The sequence below is a fragment of the Callorhinchus milii genome, unplaced genomic scaffold (assembly GCF_018977255.1).
Source record: "Callorhinchus milii isolate IMCB2004 unplaced genomic scaffold, IMCB_Cmil_1.0 Scaffold12, whole genome shotgun sequence".
Lineage (NCBI taxonomy): Eukaryota > Metazoa > Chordata > Chondrichthyes > Chimaeriformes > Callorhinchidae > Callorhinchus > Callorhinchus milii.
In genome coordinates this window covers 17,990,858-18,008,819 of record NW_024704753.1, presented here as the reverse complement: position 1 = coordinate 18,008,819, position 17,962 = coordinate 17,990,858, and the positions used below count along the sequence as shown (strand labels likewise).

General features: G+C 44.0%; 1 protein-coding gene across 3 annotated transcripts in view; it reads right to left on the bottom strand.

Moving 5' to 3' along the window:
* Positions 1 to 17,962, bottom strand: part of rad18 (RAD18 E3 ubiquitin protein ligase) — a 51,503-nt gene that overhangs the window by 22,798 nt on the left and 10,743 nt on the right. For all 3 annotated transcript variants that reach the window (XR_006085426.1, XR_006085427.1, XM_042339654.1), the window contains exons 7-9: positions 15,191 to 15,375; positions 4,643 to 4,716; positions 4,483 to 4,543 (exon numbers count right to left, since the gene is read on the bottom strand). Coding sequence is in view for 1 of the 3 variants with exons in the window: in XM_042339654.1 (XP_042195588.1) it covers positions 4,483 to 4,543; positions 4,643 to 4,716; positions 15,191 to 15,375 (320 nt within the window). In the remaining 2 variants the exon portion in view is untranslated. The remainder of the gene's footprint in view (positions 1 to 4,482; positions 4,544 to 4,642; positions 4,717 to 15,190; positions 15,376 to 17,962) is intronic.

Here is a 17,962-nt window from a genome sequence, read left to right as displayed (position 1 = left end):
TTCACACCTTTCCTCTCCTGAAGCCCCCAAAACCGAGCAGAGCAAAACATTAGGCAAGTTTCCTTACTCCGCACGCCTCTGTTTACCAAGTAGTAAGTAGGAACCTGTTTGTTAGTCCAGAGGTAATAATCCCTTCAAAAAATTGGTCACTTAATCCACGGCGGTTTGTGGGGACGCTGCTGTGCGCAATTGGCTGCCGCGTTTCGCCCACAAAATACAGTCAATTCACTTTACAGTGTATCCCGTGAAGCGCTTTGAGACGATAAGACGCCGTATCAAGTGCCAGGATTATTGTTATTATTATTATTATTATTATTATTAACGCCTGCGGTGAGCACTGTTCATCCGAAATTGTTCGCAGATTGGAGATGCTCGGAATTCTGGTCCCCACATTAGATTCTGTCTGTAGCAAATTAAACATCAAAGTGAGACTTTGATACCAGGAAACAATCCCATCTGGGACTAGACTGCGTTTTCCTTTTAAAACCACATCTCGCAATTTTATCCTCAAACCACATGCTGAGGGGTCACGAACGGGTTTAAATTCCACTCTTTTATTTCCCCCCAAAGTCCTTTTGAAACTGGATTTCGTGCCACGCCCACATACCCCCCCTATTCCCAGCGCAACTGATGCTAAACCTCTTCAGAAGGGGTTAACTTTACAAGCGTAATAATGATAACAACCTTCCATTTGATACAGCGCCTTATCACGTCTTCGAGACGTCTCAAAGCGCTTCACGGAATATACTGTTAGGTAAATGGACTGTATGTTTTGTGGGCGAAACGCGGCAGCCAATTGCGCACAGCAGCGTCCCCACAAACAGTAGCGGATTGAGTGACCAAATTATTATTATAATTTTTTTTGAAGGGATTCTTACCCCCAGAAAAGCGATCCACTGACTGCTGGTAAACAGAGGAATGTGTGCGGAGTAAGGAAACTTGCCCAACGTTTCACCCTGCCCGGGAATCGACCCCAGGTCCTCTCGCTTGCGAGGCGAGTGCTCTAACCTCTTACTAAGCTGCAGGACTCCACATGTATGCATTACACTGTGCAAAATTGCCTCCTGAGTGCTGGAAGAGAAGATTGGAAAAGGAGTTGCGAATTCCTGGATTGATTTAAAAAAATGCCAGGATAATTTTGTGGTCGACAACACAACAGGATGAGGTTGTTCTACTTGAAGACTGACTGAGCTCAACAAGTCTGCACTCACCAAACCACATCAAAGCTCAGAGGAAAAAGGGAACTCTGGTAGCATTGCACTGTAGCAACTGGTAAGTGGGGTTGGGTACAGGCATGTGCGTGTGTGGTGGGGGTTAGGTGGTGCAGTTGTGCAGAGGCAGAGGCAGCAATGCAGTTGTTTGGGGGGGCAACACTGCACATCTGCAGCTCAGAGATAATACAGCAAAGTGCAACAAGGAAGGCAGTCGGATTAAAATGCCGCACGGCTCGGGATTCAACAGGTAAAGGCTGAACTCGCATTGAACGGGGCTATCAGAATAGGCCGTGTGTTAAATCCAGTTTATCTGAATCCCATAACGGAATTCATCAGACAATGTGGACCCCTCACCCAAACTGTGTGGATCTGCAATAGACTGAACACTGGGCTGTATTACCAACTTGATCCAGATCCGCGAAGGTTTGGCTCAATCCATAACTTGCTCTGACCATGGCCATATTTCTGGCTGCAGTGACACGGTGGCATTCTGCGCTGCTCATGAGGGAACGGAATGAGGCACATCCCCTGTATTACGTAGAGGGATGAGGTAAGAGAAATGACGAGCTAAACCAGGTTTCCCTTCAGTCTCAAAAAGAATCATAGAATCTTACAGCACAGAAGGAGGCCATTCGGCCCAATCTTGCCTATACCGGCTCTTTGGAAGAGCTACCCAATCAGTCCCACTCCCCCGCTCTTCCTCAAATTGTCTCGAAAGCAATTTGTAATAGTTATCGGGTCAGAGGAAGTGACCTGGAACAGATATTTTCAAGGCCCGACAAGGCAACAGTACAAGAGGGCACAAGTTCAGTGCTTATGAAGGACAAGTGTAAGACAATCATCATGTAGCTCTTCACCTAGATATCGGATCCTGCTTTGAGCGACGAAAGAGATTAGCATTTGTGAAGCCCTGATTTCTATTTCGCGTTGCCAATTCCTAGGGTTAGTTACAGATGTGCACGAGAGGTCTGTGCATTATGCAATGCCCAGATTAAGAGGCTTTCCAAGAGCAGTTAAAAAAAAAAAAAGAATCGGTCCCTTAAACCAAGAACTTTAAAAGGGACCATTTTGAAGCGGAGCCAGACTTGGATCCTGCTGTGTGCATAATGCACAGTGAAAGCTGACTTGCTGCCAAGACCACTTTCTAATGTCAATGCCGTCTCTCCAGCCAGGCCAGGCTCCGGCTTATTTCGCTTTCAGGTCCAGCTGCTCGACAATTTCTACTGCAGGTTTCGCACTGAAACAGCCCCCGTGGGTGCAACGTAAAATGCACCCCCTACCGCATCAGGGCTCCATTGCACTTCATAACCCAGAGCCCTCTGCACTCGAGGTTTTTCTGGTTGTGATGGAAATGCAGGAGAAAGTTCCTATTCTGGTGCAAATTGTTAAGGAGACTCAATAATAAGGGATGGATGGGAAGGCTTTCAGATTCGGTTCTCCAGAGACAGCACACTGCGCGAGAGAGCAGAGCAAGCAGGAAAGAAATCAGGTTCAGATACAATCATGCGGTGGGGTGGGGGGGGGGTGAGGGGGCGAATAATCCTCAGTAGGAGCTGCTACTCTCTTCATTTAGAAGCTTTAGGTAAATAGGCTTGTAGACCTTTAGTGCTAAATACTTTTTACGCTCGCCCTTGTAATAATATATAATACCGTAATAATAATAACACCGTAAATTGTAAATGATAATAATTTGATGCAGCACCTCATTACGTCTCAAAGCGTTTCACAGGATATGCTGTAAAGTGAAGTGACTGTGTGTCTTGTGGGTGAAGCTTAGCGTCCCACAAACAGTCGTGGATTGAAGCGACCAAATTCTTCTTATTTATTTATTTGTTTGTTTGTTTGTTTGTTTCTCTTTGAAGGGATTATTACCCCCGGAAAAGCGATCCGCCAATCGACTAGCAACCGGGTTCCTACTTACTGCTGGGCAAACTAGCAAATAGTTAAAAAGATTCCAATATTATATTATTTGTACATGACCTGCTCGGGTGACAAATCAAATTGCGTAAACTGAGCAAAATGAATCATGCACACGGTACACACTTCACATTGTTACAGTAATAATAATAAAGCACAACTGGCTTTTATGGAGTTATGTGTGTATTTGTCCAGAGTTAGCAGCTTATCTGACTCGCTGCCTACAGGAGAGAGGTCAATGAGTTCAACAACAGAAACAAAGAAAAGCACAACAACCCTCCTCCTCGCTATTCGAAGGATCAGTAAAGTCACGGAACGGTTTTCTCATCAGATCACTCGAGTCGGTGCCTTGCAATCTCAAGGTTGTGCTGAACGCCAGCCAAGCCCAGTGGAAGGGTCACGGCAGCGACTGAGAAGAGGATTAACACTTTCATTTAAGAGCAAGTCAACCAGAAACTCGGGAACGCTGATGTCTTATCAAATTAAATGCTCTGGGAGCAGCGAATGCAATTGCTTATCCAGCGATTTTTGAGGTGATTCCCTGCCCGAGTAGCTTGATCCAGATAGGAATGGAAACCACCGATGATTGGCAATAGCTGCCAGCACAAACAACGGCAACTGCATTTACACAGCGCCTTGCACGTCGGGAGGAGAGTGAAGGGTTTGCACCTGAGCTGGGTGTTGGGATCAAGTGGGCTGGAGGGCAGGGTGGGGGGGTGGTTATGGATAGGAGGATGACCGAATGCACGGTCAAAGAGGAAGGTCTTGGACGGGCCTTAACGGAGGCAAGGGAGGAGGCGAGGTGGAGGGGCTCTGAGATGGAGTTCGAGAGGCTGAAAGCCTGTCCGCCGATGGTGGAGCGGGCAGGGCAGGGCAGGGGGCATGTCGCGGGCCAGTGCCCACTGAGCGGAGGGAGCAGGTAAGGGTTTAGTAGGTCGCAGAGGTAGGGAGGCGCAAGACCATGGAGGGCTTTAACGAGGATCTCGAACTTGAAATGCAAACACAGCAGGTGAGAATCAATAGCAACAACAACAATCCTGGCATTCGATACAGCGCCTCATCACGTCTTCGAGACGTCTCAAAGCGCTTCACAGGATACGCTGTAAAGTGAATTGATTGTATATTTTGCAGGCTCCACTCGAATTGCAGTCCCTTAAAACGGCGTGGAGAACTCTTTCTCTCTCTTACTGAATAGCAACTGTCTCATTCATTATATTAAATAATTAACTTTAAAACCCGGGCCCAGTGCATCCCGTGAAGCGCTTTGAGACGCCTCGAAGACGTGATGAGGCGCTGTATCAAATGGTAATGTTATTATTACGTTAGTTGGAAGTGGAAAAAAAATACTTGCGATAATTTGTATGTATCTCATCGATTTCTTTTTCTGACTGGTTCTTCGAAAATTTCAGCACCTGATAAAACAGATAAAACAGTCGGTGTAGTTTTGCTCCTCGGATCCATTTACACGAAAAATTGCAGAGAATTTCTGCCGAATATTAAAGGTAACTTACATTTTGGCTGGCCTGTTTTTCGAGCTGAGCTTGGCTCTTTTCATTGCTTTCGATTTTCTTCACAATCTCGGCCGCTGTTTGCAGACAAAGGGATTAAAAAAAAGATAAGCAATTAGAAATGAGCGAGTTTAGTCCGTGAGTAACTGAGCCACAGAAAGCCTGAGGATCTAAGGCGCTAAGTTGACTGATTCCAGTCAGGCCTGAGGTAGGGAGATACTTCACACCTCGCCTTGGGGAGAAAGGTCGGGGGAAAGAGGAGCAGAAAATTAGCCACAGTCTCATCTCTTGATCTCTAACCGGTTCTCCCACAAAACACACAGTCACTGCACTTACAGCGCATCCTGTGAAGCGCTCTCAGACGTCTCGAGGACGTGATAAGGCGCTGTATCAAATGCAAGGATTATTATTATTATCCAGTGAGCTCAATGCTGGGAGATGGGCTGGGTAAGAACTTGATTTTTATGTAAGAAAACATCCGAAAGCACTTTACAGGGTGGGAGGAGGGGTGGGCCAGGGAGATGAGAGGCGAAGAGGGAGGTGGTGCAAGAGAACATTACATTGTCCAAGGTGCCGTCCCTCGGAGGGGCCGTTAAACCGAGGTCCAATCTCTCTGTCTAGGGGGACGTTTAAGATCCCATTGGTCCTATTTGAAAAGAGAAGGGAGTTGCTCCTGGCCGACAATTCCCCAGATCATAGAATTATAGAATTATATAGCACGGAAGGAGGCCATTCGGCCCATCATGCCTGTGTCGGTTCTTTGAAAAGAGCTATTCAAATCAATCCCACTCCCCTGCTCTCTCTCTCTCCATAGCCCTGCAAACTTGTCCTTCCCAGATAAACCAGTCAATCAATCATGGCTGTTTGTGGGCGATTGCTGTGCACAATTTGGCTGCCATATACACATATATATATATACAATACACACATATGCCTCAGTAAAATCCTATAAAGACCTTGAGATGCCTCCACATCTCAAGGTGATAAGGTACTTCATCAAATGCATTCCTACTCTTTTTAAGTGAACACTAGTAGCAAGAGGTAATGAAATGCATTTAAGTGAATGAGAAAGTCAAACTAAACAGGTCAGCATTTTAGGATTACTGACCTGTGCGCTCTCAAACAAAAAGGACGATTTAAATTCCGGAATTTGGAAATTCAGTGGCTTAACAGGCATTAAATGTTCCAGAATTTAATTTTAGTAACTTAGAAATGGGATATATATTGTATTAATAATAATAATCCTTGCATATAATATAGCGCCTTACCACGTCTTCTAGAGGTCTCAAAGCGCCACACAGAATATACTGTAAAGTGAATTGATTGTATATTTTGTGGATGAAACGCGGCAGCCAATTGCGCACAGCAGCGTCCCCACAAAGCAGCTGTGGATTGAAATGACCAATTTATTATTGTTTTTTTTTCTTGAGGGCGTGTGGAGTAAGGAAACTTGCCCAAAGGCTTCACCCTGCCAGAAATCGAACCCAGGTCTCTCGCTTGTGAGGCGAGTGCTCTAACCACTGAGCTACAGGACTCCACTTTAACAGTGAATTGACTGTATTTCGTGGGTGAAATTAAACAAGAATGTGATTAAATTAAAATAAAAACGTACTTGAATTAAAATGTAATTTTCATTTAAATTATATTGAGGAATAGAAGAAAAGGACAGCAATGAGAAAAAAGTCATTTGACCCATCAAAGCTGATTTCTCCAGCACACCAACTCACTCTCTCTCACATCTGTCACCCGCTGTGCCCTGAATAACTTCAGTGTTTTTTCTTCCAGTACCTTGCTTGCTAGATGATTCCTACCATTTATCACTTCAAGAGGGATTTTTTTTTTTCATGACATCTGTTCTGAATTTTAACTTTTTCACTGGTTTCCATTCAAGTCATCTGGTCCAACTCCGCAGTAATTGTCTGGCTTCATATTAACCATTATCGTTAAATATTTTATATACTTGAATAATAGTTCCACGACTGCCTTCTTCCCAGATTGTAAAGCTGTATCTCTCTTGTTAGTTCACCACAGTTCATCCCCACCAAACATCAGGGAACATTTCTGTCGCTCTTTTCTGTACCTTATCTTCACCCAAGTTTATTTTAATATGGACTTTCAAGGGTCACTGATCAGTAATTTAAACAGAAACGGTGTCCCATTCCTTCCTCTTCCCTCTTTGCTAGTCCAGGAACATTGAGAATATTGGATGAGTGCCACGTTTTGCCCAAAAAATCCACAGTCAATTCGCTTTAAGTGTAATCTGTGAAACACTTCTCAACGACATGATAAGGCGGTATATTAAATGCACGGATTATTATTATTACTAGCTCAGTGAACCTCAGGACTTCCAGATGTGCAACGCTCAGTTCTACAATGCATTGCGTGTATTAACACTATTGAGCTATTAGGGGAACATGATTTAAATCATGTGTACGATTAAAGCATTAACATTGCTGTTAAATGTGTTGCAGGGGCCATGCAGGGCTAACCTCATACTATCCACAACATGACTGGAACTCATTTTCTCAATCCGTCCTCTCCAAAGGAAGGGATTATTAATTCTGTTTACGTCTTTGGTATCAATCACTCATGCAAATCACTTTGCTATTGGGTATCAGTCATCGACTTATCGTTTGACAGACAGTTTGATACTCTAATGCCAGTCATTCACCAGCAGGGAGTCAGTCCACTTATCAGTATCACAAACAATGAATATTAATAAGTGCTCATTACTCACCATTCTGTGAGATAAGCAGAGTGGAATTTTAAGTATTTCGTACAATGGGCGAGTGAGGTTTTGCTCATTAAGAGGAGGTTGGAGCTTAGAGCTTTTCGGGTCAGTGGTGTATTAGGGTTGTATGGATGGACAGTTTCACTCGGTGGATCGAGAGACTTGAAGCATCCTGAGATGTGTAGTCTTGTAGCTTAGTGGTTAGAGCACTTGTCTTGCAAGCGAGAAAGCCTGGGCAGGGCAAAATGTTGGGCAAGTTTCCTTACTCCACCTGTCTCTGTTTACGTAGTAGTGAGTAGGTTAGTTAGTCGATTGGTGGATCGCTTTTCCGGGCGTAGTAATTCCTTCCAAAAAAATAATAATTTGGTCACTCAACCCACGGCTGTTTGTGGGGACGCTGCTGTGTGCAATTGGCTGCCGCGTTTCGCCCGCAAAATACACAGTCAATTCACTTTACAGTATATTCTCTCCTTCACCTCCGCTGACCCCTCCAGGATTTCTCCAATGGACTTTACCCAAACAGATGTTCTTTATAGATGACCCCAGGTGCTGAAAGTACGGTCATGTGGCGGGCAAGCAAAGCCAAAGGAGAAAATGGGGTGGAGGGCAGGGGATATTGGGTTAGAGGGATGTTAGTGATGCAAAACAAAGGGGGTGGTGGGGCAGGAGAGGCAGACCAGAGATTAAAGAGATATTTGTTAGGTCAGGGTAAAAAAGGGATATGGAGCAAATGCTAGTAATTGGAATTGAGGTACAGATCAGCTGCGATCTGATAGGAATGGCAGAACAGGCTCGAGGGGCTGAGTGGCCTACTCCTGTAAGCAGACAGAGAAACAGACTTAGAGGGAGAGAAAGAGAGACACACACATACACACACACACACCTCCATGCCTCTAACTGAGACCCTCTCTCTCTCACCCTACGCTGTATCAGATTACAGAAGAATCGAGTTGCCAGGACACAGTTGGTGGAACAAAAAAAAATCTGATTCTTGGAAGCTCTCAGCATGCTCCCAACTACTTTTTTTTTGCCAGTATCACATTTTTGCATTGGAGCCCAATGTTCCAGAGAAGTGGACAGACTGACACATGGTGGGTTTTGGCCATCTCCGCAACTTCAAATGGCGGCTGGATGGAAAGTATCTCAAATGGAAAGGTTCCCACTGTTCCAGTCAAGCACGACAATCAGATCCGAGGGACACATGCTCACTCGCCATGGGCTGGATTAATCTTTCAGCTGAGGTTAGCTTGGACCTGAAAACATCAGCAGAAAGCAAAGAGGTAATAATAATAATAATACTCCTTGCATTTGATATAGTGCCTTCGAGACCTCTCAAAGCCACAGAATATACCGTAAAGTGAATTGACTGTATATTTGGTGGGCAAAACCAATTTCCTCATGGATTATTTCCTTGCGTTTGGGTCAGAAGGACTCCAATAACTGCTGTGATGGTTCTCTCCAGAGATTAGGAGAATTCATACTGTGGTCCGGTCTCTGCTAACAGAGACAAATCTAATGTTCAAACGTGAAGCAATTTTGATTAGAAATTTCAGCAGAGGGTGAGCATTTTTTTGCTTTACAAAATTAAACTTAAAGTCTGACCGGCACTCTCTCAGTCTCACCTCTCAGTCAGAAGGTTGTGGGCTCAAGCCCCCACTTGGGGACGTGAACTTACAGCCGAGGCTGATGTTCCAATACAGCGTTTGGAGGAGAGTTGCATTGTTGGAGGTGCCGTTCTTCAGACGAGGTGTTTAAACCGAGGTTTCATATGCACGTTCACGGGGAAGTTAAAGATCCCATGACACGGTTCAAAACGAGAAGGGAGTTTCCTGGCCAACAATCCTCCGGGTATAATTGATCATTCACTTACTTGCCGGTTGTACATTGCTGTGTGCAAATTTGCTGCCTTTGTTCGTCTACAAAATACAGTCACTACACTTTGCCATAAATCCTGTGAAGAGCTTTGAGACGCTTTGACTAAGTGATAAGACGCCATATCGAATTCAAGGATTATAATATTATTCTATTTAATATATTTATATTCAATGTATTGTTATATTAGATTTAATCATATTATATAAACACTGATTACCTTGTTCTTAAATGGCGTGTGTGAAGTGACTCAGGGTTGGAGTTTGGAGACCTTTGAGCATTCATTGTAGATTAGCCTTGGACTAGTACAAATCAAGATGACATTTCAAATATTGGCAAATCTACTTCTAACTTCTCTTTGATTCCAAGGAACTCAGGCGCAGACAACATAAAATTAATGTTTGAACTCTGGTCTTTTTAGGAGCATCTGTTAGACAGAATTAAATGTCTACATAACACCTGAGCCAGATGGGATTCATCTTCGAATTTCGAAAGAATTTGGAGAAGAATTAGGGCGGCTTTAGTTGATATATTTGCGAGTTGCATATTCACTTGGGGGGGGGGTAGGGGGAAGGTGTTATCAAAGGACTAGAAGACAGTCAACAACCCCCTCAAAAAAGAGGAAGGGGTGAATCAAGAATTTCTCCCCCAAAATACAGTCAATTCACTTTACAGTGTATTATTTTTGTGAAGCGTTTTGAGACGTCTCAAAGCGCTTCACAGGATGGACTGTAAAGTGAATTGACTGTGTATTTTGTGGGCGAAACGCGGAGGCCAATTGGGCACAGGATGCCTTTCCCCCAAAGAATATCCAAGCCACCTTCAATGTAGGAGGTGGATGAGCAGTAAGTGAGTGAATTTCATTACTCGTTGCTGGATGGGCTTAGCAGTGAGAGGGATTTATTTTGATTACGTGGGGAGTTTTCAGAGTAAATGCTTTTAAAGAAATGAAGCGAGGAAGGTGACCTCCACAAGTTCTGCTAGTCTTAATTGAGCAGGATATCTAGAACGCATGTGACAAGCTACTTTCAGCTGAGTCCAACTAGTTCTCAACTGAAACACAAACAGCCTCACAAACAGCTTCCCTCCCTATGTCTCCTGAATACCGAGTTCAATGCTCTTCAATTGTAATTCCCTGCGGCTACTCAAAAGCCTGATGATCCATCTCCCCCAAGAGCTTTGCGCTGTTCACATGACTCATACTTTTATGATTTGTTCGAATGCTTTGTTACTTTAACGCTGATAATAATAATAATCCTTGCGTTTGATATCATAGAATTATACAGCATAGAAAGAGGCCATTCAGGCCATCGTGTCTGTGCCGGCTGTTTGAAAAGAACTATCCAATTCAACCCCACTCCCCCGTGCTCTCTCCATAGCCCTGCAAACTTGTCCTCCGCAAATAATTATCTTCTCTCTTAAAAGTTGTTATCGAATCGGCTTCCACCAGCCTTTCAGGCAATGCATTCCAGATCCCAACAACTCGCTGCGTGAAAAAATTTCTCCTCACTTCCCCTCTGTTTCTAACAACTATTTTAAATCGGTGTCCTCGGGTTCCCGACCCACCCGCCAGGGGAACACAGCGCATTATCACGTCTTCGAGATGTGTCAAAGCGCTTCACAGAATATACTGTGAATTGAATTGACTGTGTATTTTGTAGGCAAATTATCAAATGCGAGGATTATTATCATTAAGCTTCAGTTTCTGCACCATCGTGTAATTTGAGAAGCGATAAAGTCTGGGCACTTCATCAAAGGGTAAGTTCTCCAGGCTTGGCATGATAGAGGGGAAAATAAAATAATTCAACTTGAAAACAAATCCAGCAAGGTTTTATAAAATCAGAATTACGGTCTGTGAAAGATGCACTGCACTGTTCCATCTGCCAAACAGTGTCAATGCAAATTCTGACAGAACGCAGCCTGACAGTGCTATTGTCTTGGCATTGCAGCGTTTTCTCTCTCTCTCTCTCTCTCTTTCTCTGTCTCTCATAACCTGAACATTGCCTTCTTCAATTGCTCAAGAGTCAAATGGCCCCATGTAATGAAGTGTATATGGCACAATTCTTCAGGTGGATCGATCGCCTTGAGAAGTCTGGAAGATGTGATAAGATTCTTATCACGTCTTCGAGGCGTCTCAAAGCGCTTCACAGAATACACCGTAAAGTGTATATTCTGTGGACGCACATATTCAACTGCGTCCATGCATTTACGCTGTGAAACAATCGAATGCGTTACAGCGTCAATCCAGGTCGGCAGAATCAAATTATTTAAGTGAAGGAAATATCCCACTTAAACTTGAGCGATTCGGAGAAGACTGCGATGGTATCATGTTTGTACTACTCGGGAGAAATCAGCCTCGTCTGGTAGCTGGGGCTAGCAAATTACATTCCATGTCATGTTACACTGAACCATCGACATTAAGGGTCTCTCGGTTGATCTATGGTCTGTGATGAGTTTTCTGCTCTCAAGTCAAAGTCAGCAGGAAAGGAATGATACCATCAGCCACTTTCCAGGATTAGGAAGAAATCAAGCCACTATCTATCAACTGTGCTATAAAGTGCCCAGTGAACTATATCCCATTAGAAGCTTCAAGTAAAGAGGGGAGGAAATTGGATGGTGGGAGGACAAATGGGAAGAGATTAATAATAATTATGAAGCTTGCATTTGATATAGCGCTTTTCACGTCTTCTAGACGTCTCAAAGCGCTTCACAGATTATGCTGTAAAGTGAATTGACTGTATATTTGTGGGCGGAAACGCGGCAGCCAATTGCGCACAGCAGCGTCCCCACAAACAGCCGTGGATTGAAAATGACCATTTTTTTATTCTTTTTGTTTTTGGAGGGATTATTATTAGACTGTGTGTGGAGTAAGGAAACTCGCCCGAGGTTTCGCCCTCGATTGAAGATTGAACTTCTACCATCTGATTCTCTTCAATCCTCCATTCTTTGACTAGTTCCCAAAATTAGAACGGCAATTGATAATATTAATAGTAATCCTGCATTTGATATAGCTCCTTATCATGCCTTCGAGACGTCTCAAAGCCCTTCACGGAATATACCGCAATGTGAATTTTGTGATCTAAGGATGTATAACTATGGATGATGGGTCATATTTTAGAATATATTGCGTAGAATAGTTTTAGTGTTTTTTTTTCTCTCCCTCTCACCGATTTAGTGCAATAACGCAAAAGAGAAACGGTAGACAGAGGACTCTTTAAAAAGAAATTCTATCAATCAGAACTGGAATAAGAGACATGAATTGTCATGAATGCAAAATATTTTATTGCTAATGGATTGCAGATGTCAAGCGAATAATTCAAAAACAATGGAAATATGTTCAGACCCGAACATAATCCTTGGTTTATATTTAATAATAATAATCCTTGCATTGGATACAGCGCCTTATCACGTCTTCGAGAGATCACAAAGTGCGTCACAGGATATACTGTGAAGTGAATTGACAGTACATATTGTGGGCGAAATGTCGATCAAATCTTACAGGCAAATTCTTTCTAGGCACAGTTCGCCCTCAAAACGCAAGCAAGAGTAGCACTGAAATTCACCGACAAAAGTAATCAAGGAAAGGCTGCTGAATATTCATTATATATTAACTGAAAAGAATTCCTGAGGGGATCGAGTCCTCCAGCTTAATTAGTCATTCGATTCGTGGCTGCACACGCTCGCTCTCCCTCACAAAATCTCACACCACACGAAGCAGTAATGACCTGGGAAGCAATTTCAGATGGTTGTAACCTGCTACATTGCTACGGTAATGCCAGGTTCTATCTTTAGATGATCTCAGCAAAGCCACAATTTCCCTTCGCCGTTTGAACGCCGCTTCATTGAGTAAAGTGCCACGATTTTCAAATTGTGGATGGGCGCAGCGGATGGTGCAAAGGGACTTTTGTTAAGTTTTGTTACCCGCCGTGTTCAGAAGCAAATTTGCCCAAGTGCAAAAAATAAATGATCCTGATCTCTGTGTGTGTGTGTGTGCGCACCATTCCCTTCCACCTGCTCTCCGCTGACTCCAAACTGTCAGTTGATAAGATTTGTTTAGACGATGAGAGAGTCTGAGAAAATTACATGATAATGGCTGGCAGTGGCAGCGAGCTGTCTTGTGGCTCTAGAGTGCTATGATTTCGAGCACTCAAACTGTCATTCAAGCCTGGCTCAGAGAACTGCAAACCTTATGTAACGCAACAACAATTTCTGGGGGGGGCAGGGGTGGGGGGGGGAAGTCAGCCGGGGTGTCTGACACGTGCGGAAACCCATCAGCGTTGCTTAAGCGTCTCCGAACCAAGCTGAGAATTCCGTGCATCCCACCTACACCTGGCAATCCCAGAGATAGGGTGGCTCCGAGCTGGACAAGCAGTAGGAAGGCTTGCCAGGCGGCGATATCCATACCAAGCTACGGAACAACAAGAACCAGGTTCCACTGAGCAGTGTAACATACCCGGACGTTGTCCAAAACACATTACCGTGCATCGCAATTACAGAAACACTTTAGTTTCTGTGCACGGGATACTGTGACGTCAGCAGGATTGTACCAAGAACCATCTAATGGTCCGTTTCCGGTCCATCCCTTAACAATCACTTAACATGCAGTGATCAGTATGATTGCTTTGCCAAGGTTAACGCACACTCTGGTGGGGGAATAAAGATGGAACTGGCCTTTGCCTGGCCACAGGAGTTCAGCGTGTGGGACCACAACCTCCTGCTTTCAAGGGGCTTGAAAAAAATACCAACTCCAACCGGGAAATGTTTATTTAAACCAGTTGTGTTTTTTTTAACCCAAAAAAAACCCAACTCCTCCACACAAATCACTTGACGCTGGCCGACAAGTCCCACTTGTAATGTGTCTGGCTGCCCAAGGCATTACTGCACGTCAGCGCCTCAACACGTTGCTGGGTCAAACACTTTATTCCTCGCGAGACTCAATTTAACCACATTTCTACAAGTTAAAATCAAAGCCTCCAGCTTAAACACTCCCGTGCCGCCAGGCCCTATGAAACATTGAAACGATGCCTTATATAACACTCGGGCGCTTTGTTCGTTTGCAGAATATATCAAACTGTTCCTTTCGCTGATGTTCTCGGCTCACGCTCATCGCTGAACAAAAAATAAGAGGACTGCAAATCCAAACACGGAAACACTGCGAGCGTTTGGGGAAAGCGATCACAATGAAATACTGCGGTTTCAAATGTCTGGAGGCTTCAATAACTCATGTGTAAGTTTACAGCGTGTTTGTGTGGAGTCCAGTGAGGACAGCCTCATAGACTCACCCTGTGCATTTGACGATTATACAAGTGACTTTTGAGACTTCCCTTGTATTGGGACGTGTTACTTTGGGACGATAGAGAGTTAAATCATAGAAAATACTAAATCTATCCTACTTTAATCCATTGTGTGAAATATTTTACTGTCATCTGTAGTAATAATAATGATCCGCCTTGCCCACCCCCCCACCCCTGCTCTCTCTCTCCCCTTTTTCAAGTCCCGCCTGAAAACCTTCCTGTTCGACCGTGCTTATGGTCACTACCTCCCCTCCGCCCCGGCTCGGAGTCACTGTTTCACTGTTAGGCGCCCTGAGACTCTACCCTGCGTGGAGGGCGCAATGTAAATGCAAATTGTTGTCGTTGTAATCCTCGCATTTGATACAGCGCCTCATCACGTCTTCGAGACGTCTCAAAGCGCTTCACGGGATACACTGCAAAGTGAAGCGACTGTATATTTTCCGGGAGAAACACGGCAGACAATTGTGCTCAGGGGTGTCCCAAATTACTACGATTATTTTCTTCTGAAGGGATTATTATACCGGGAAAAGCGATCCATCAAGCGACTAACAACCGGGTTCCTACTTGTGTGTGGAGTAAGGAAACTTGCCCAACGTTTCGCCCTGCCCGGGGATCGAACCCCGGTCCTCTCGCTTGGGTAAGGAGCTGGCTTACCTGACTGGGGGTTGAGAGAGTCACATTGGGCATTGTACATTTGCACAAACGCTTGGTGCCTTTTAATCAGCTGGGCTTTGGTCCCCTGAGAGGAGAGTCCACACTCCTTCAACCTCTTCTTCAGATCCCGATCCGAAAGCAAGTTGTAGACGACTTTCGGCATCAATTTCCGTTTCATGGTAGTACTGCGGTGAAATAAAACACAAGAGAAACATTGGGTCATTTTAGTGATAATAATAGTAAGCCTTGCATTTAATATAGCGCCTTATATTATTATTATTATTATTATCAGGTCTTTTTTGGAAGGATTATTAGCCCGGAAAGCGTTTGGCCCACAAAATATACAGACAATTCACTTTACAGTGTAACCGGTGAAGCGCTTTGAGACGTTTCAAAGACGTGATAAGGCCCTACATCGAATGCAAAGATTATTACCATTATTATTATTACCTCCCTCTGGAAAAATCACAGTGGCCTCTGTCACCTCCTGCGTTTTCATTTCGTAAACGCAGGTGGCAATGAAAAGACACATCTGGAGGCCTATGGGGGCTCTCTGCTTTATATAGCTTCTTGTTTCAAAGTCAGCAGTGTAATTCCGCAGAGATGCTACATATTTATTAGCTGAAGGATCATTGGTCATGTTATCTCAACAGGGTTCCCTTATAATAAGCAGAGGTTACCAAGAGAACTATCGTGTGAGCAACTGAGTTATACAGACTATGTTGAGTTAGCTGAACCATTAGGTGACATTTGTTATGCTACAACTGGTCTTTTATTCTCACACGTGGGGTCCTGTGGCTCAGTGGTTAGAGCACTTGCCTCGCAAGCGAGAGGACCTGGGTTTGATTCCTGGGCAGGGCGAAAAGTTGGGCAAATTTCCTTACTCAACACGCCTCTGTTTAACTGACAATAAGTAGGAATCCGGTTGTTAGTTGATTGGCGGATCACTTTTCCGAGGGGAATAATACCTTCAAAAAAAAATGGTAATAATAATTTGGTCACTCAATCCACGGCTGTTTGTGGGGACGCTGCTGTGCGCAATTGGCTGCCACGTATCGCACACAAAATATACAGTCACGACACTTTACAGTGCAGCTAACCTCAGTTGGACAGGCAATTCTTTGGTGCAAAACATCAGCACTTCAATTCTGATGAAAATGTGGTAGACGTTATTGCACAAAACTTTTCCAGAACCTAGTTAGAACAAGGAGTACTTGGCTCTTCGGGGAAAGATGCTTCGAAATAAAAATCCTAATTTGATTGTAGAGCAATGCGATTACACAGAGCACCAGCAGCGAAGTGGTTGAACCGTGACGAGCGAGTTAGACACAGTACAATCCTATCCCGGGGAATGCCAGATACATCTCAAGAGTAAGTTACAAATAATTTCTAAAACATCTTATCCCCTCCAGCTTTGCAACTCTCCCCGATGGATAATTTTACATAACAAAGTCTGTGGCATGACAGATTCTGGTTCCTGCAGCATCTCTAAATGCACTCAAGAGTCTGAATACGCAGCAGATAACATTCACCAAAGAGAACTGTGCTCTTTATACTGACGAGGGCTCATTAAAATAAATATTGCAAACTGATTTCAGAGAAATTAAACACCTCTCTTTTTTTTCATCGCCACCTGTCTTTTCTATTGCTTCCCCTAAAATCGCTCTCCTCTCAACCGTCACCTCTTCTGATGATAATAATAATAATAATCCTCGCATTTGATACGGCGCCTTATCGCATCGTTGAGATGTCTCAAAGCGCTTCACAGGATATACTGTAAAGTGTAGTGACTGTATCTTTTGTGGGCGAAACGCTGCAGCCAATCGCGCACAGCAGCGTTCCCCACGAACAGCCGTGGATTGAGGGACCAAACTATTACTTTTTTTTTGAAGGGATTATTACCCTCAGAAAACGATCGGCCATTCGACTAACTTACTGCCGGGTAAACAGAGGCAGATGGATAAGGAGACTCCAAATATGCGTCGCTTATTTTCTTACTCCTCCCTGCATTCTCAAAGGTGATGAAATTGACTCACAGCGCCACCGATTATTCCAACTCATTTACCTCGAGAGAAACCTACTTCACCTTATTTCAACCTCGGAAAATCCTTAGAAAACCCTTCCTCCTACAAGCCACAGGCTTAATATCTCGCACTGTAATACCATTCAATACTACTTCTTGACTTATGTTGCCTTCTCACTCTCTCTCACTCTTTTAAATGTTGGCCTTTGATCCTTCACCTGTTTCTCAATTTGAAAACAAATGGAATTTGATACGGCCACATTTCCTGAAATGGCCCTAGTAATCAAAATAAGCTTTTCCAACGCTCCCCATGTGTGGAGGCTGTGTTGCACCTGGGAACGTCACATACTCTTCTTGTTTTGATCATCCCTCCGCCTCAACCCCTCTTTATCTATCTTTAAATCCCACCTTAACAATTTACCTCTTCGGTGGTTTAATTTTTTTAAAAAAAATAATAATTTAGTCACTCAATCCACGGCTGTTTGTGGGGACGCTGCTGTGCGCAAATTGGCTGCCGCGTTTCGCCCACAAAATACACAGTCGCTACGCTTAGCAGTATATCCAGTGAAGCGCTTTGAGACGTCTCGACAACATGATATCAAATGCGAGGATTATTATTTATTATTACAGCAATGCAAGTTGTTTGTTACGGGTCACCTCCTGCTGTCCTATCGACTGCTAATTCCGAAGGACAGGTTGTCAGGTTGTTGTTCAGTAAAGCTAATTGCGGGAAGGAGAATTGGAAACGG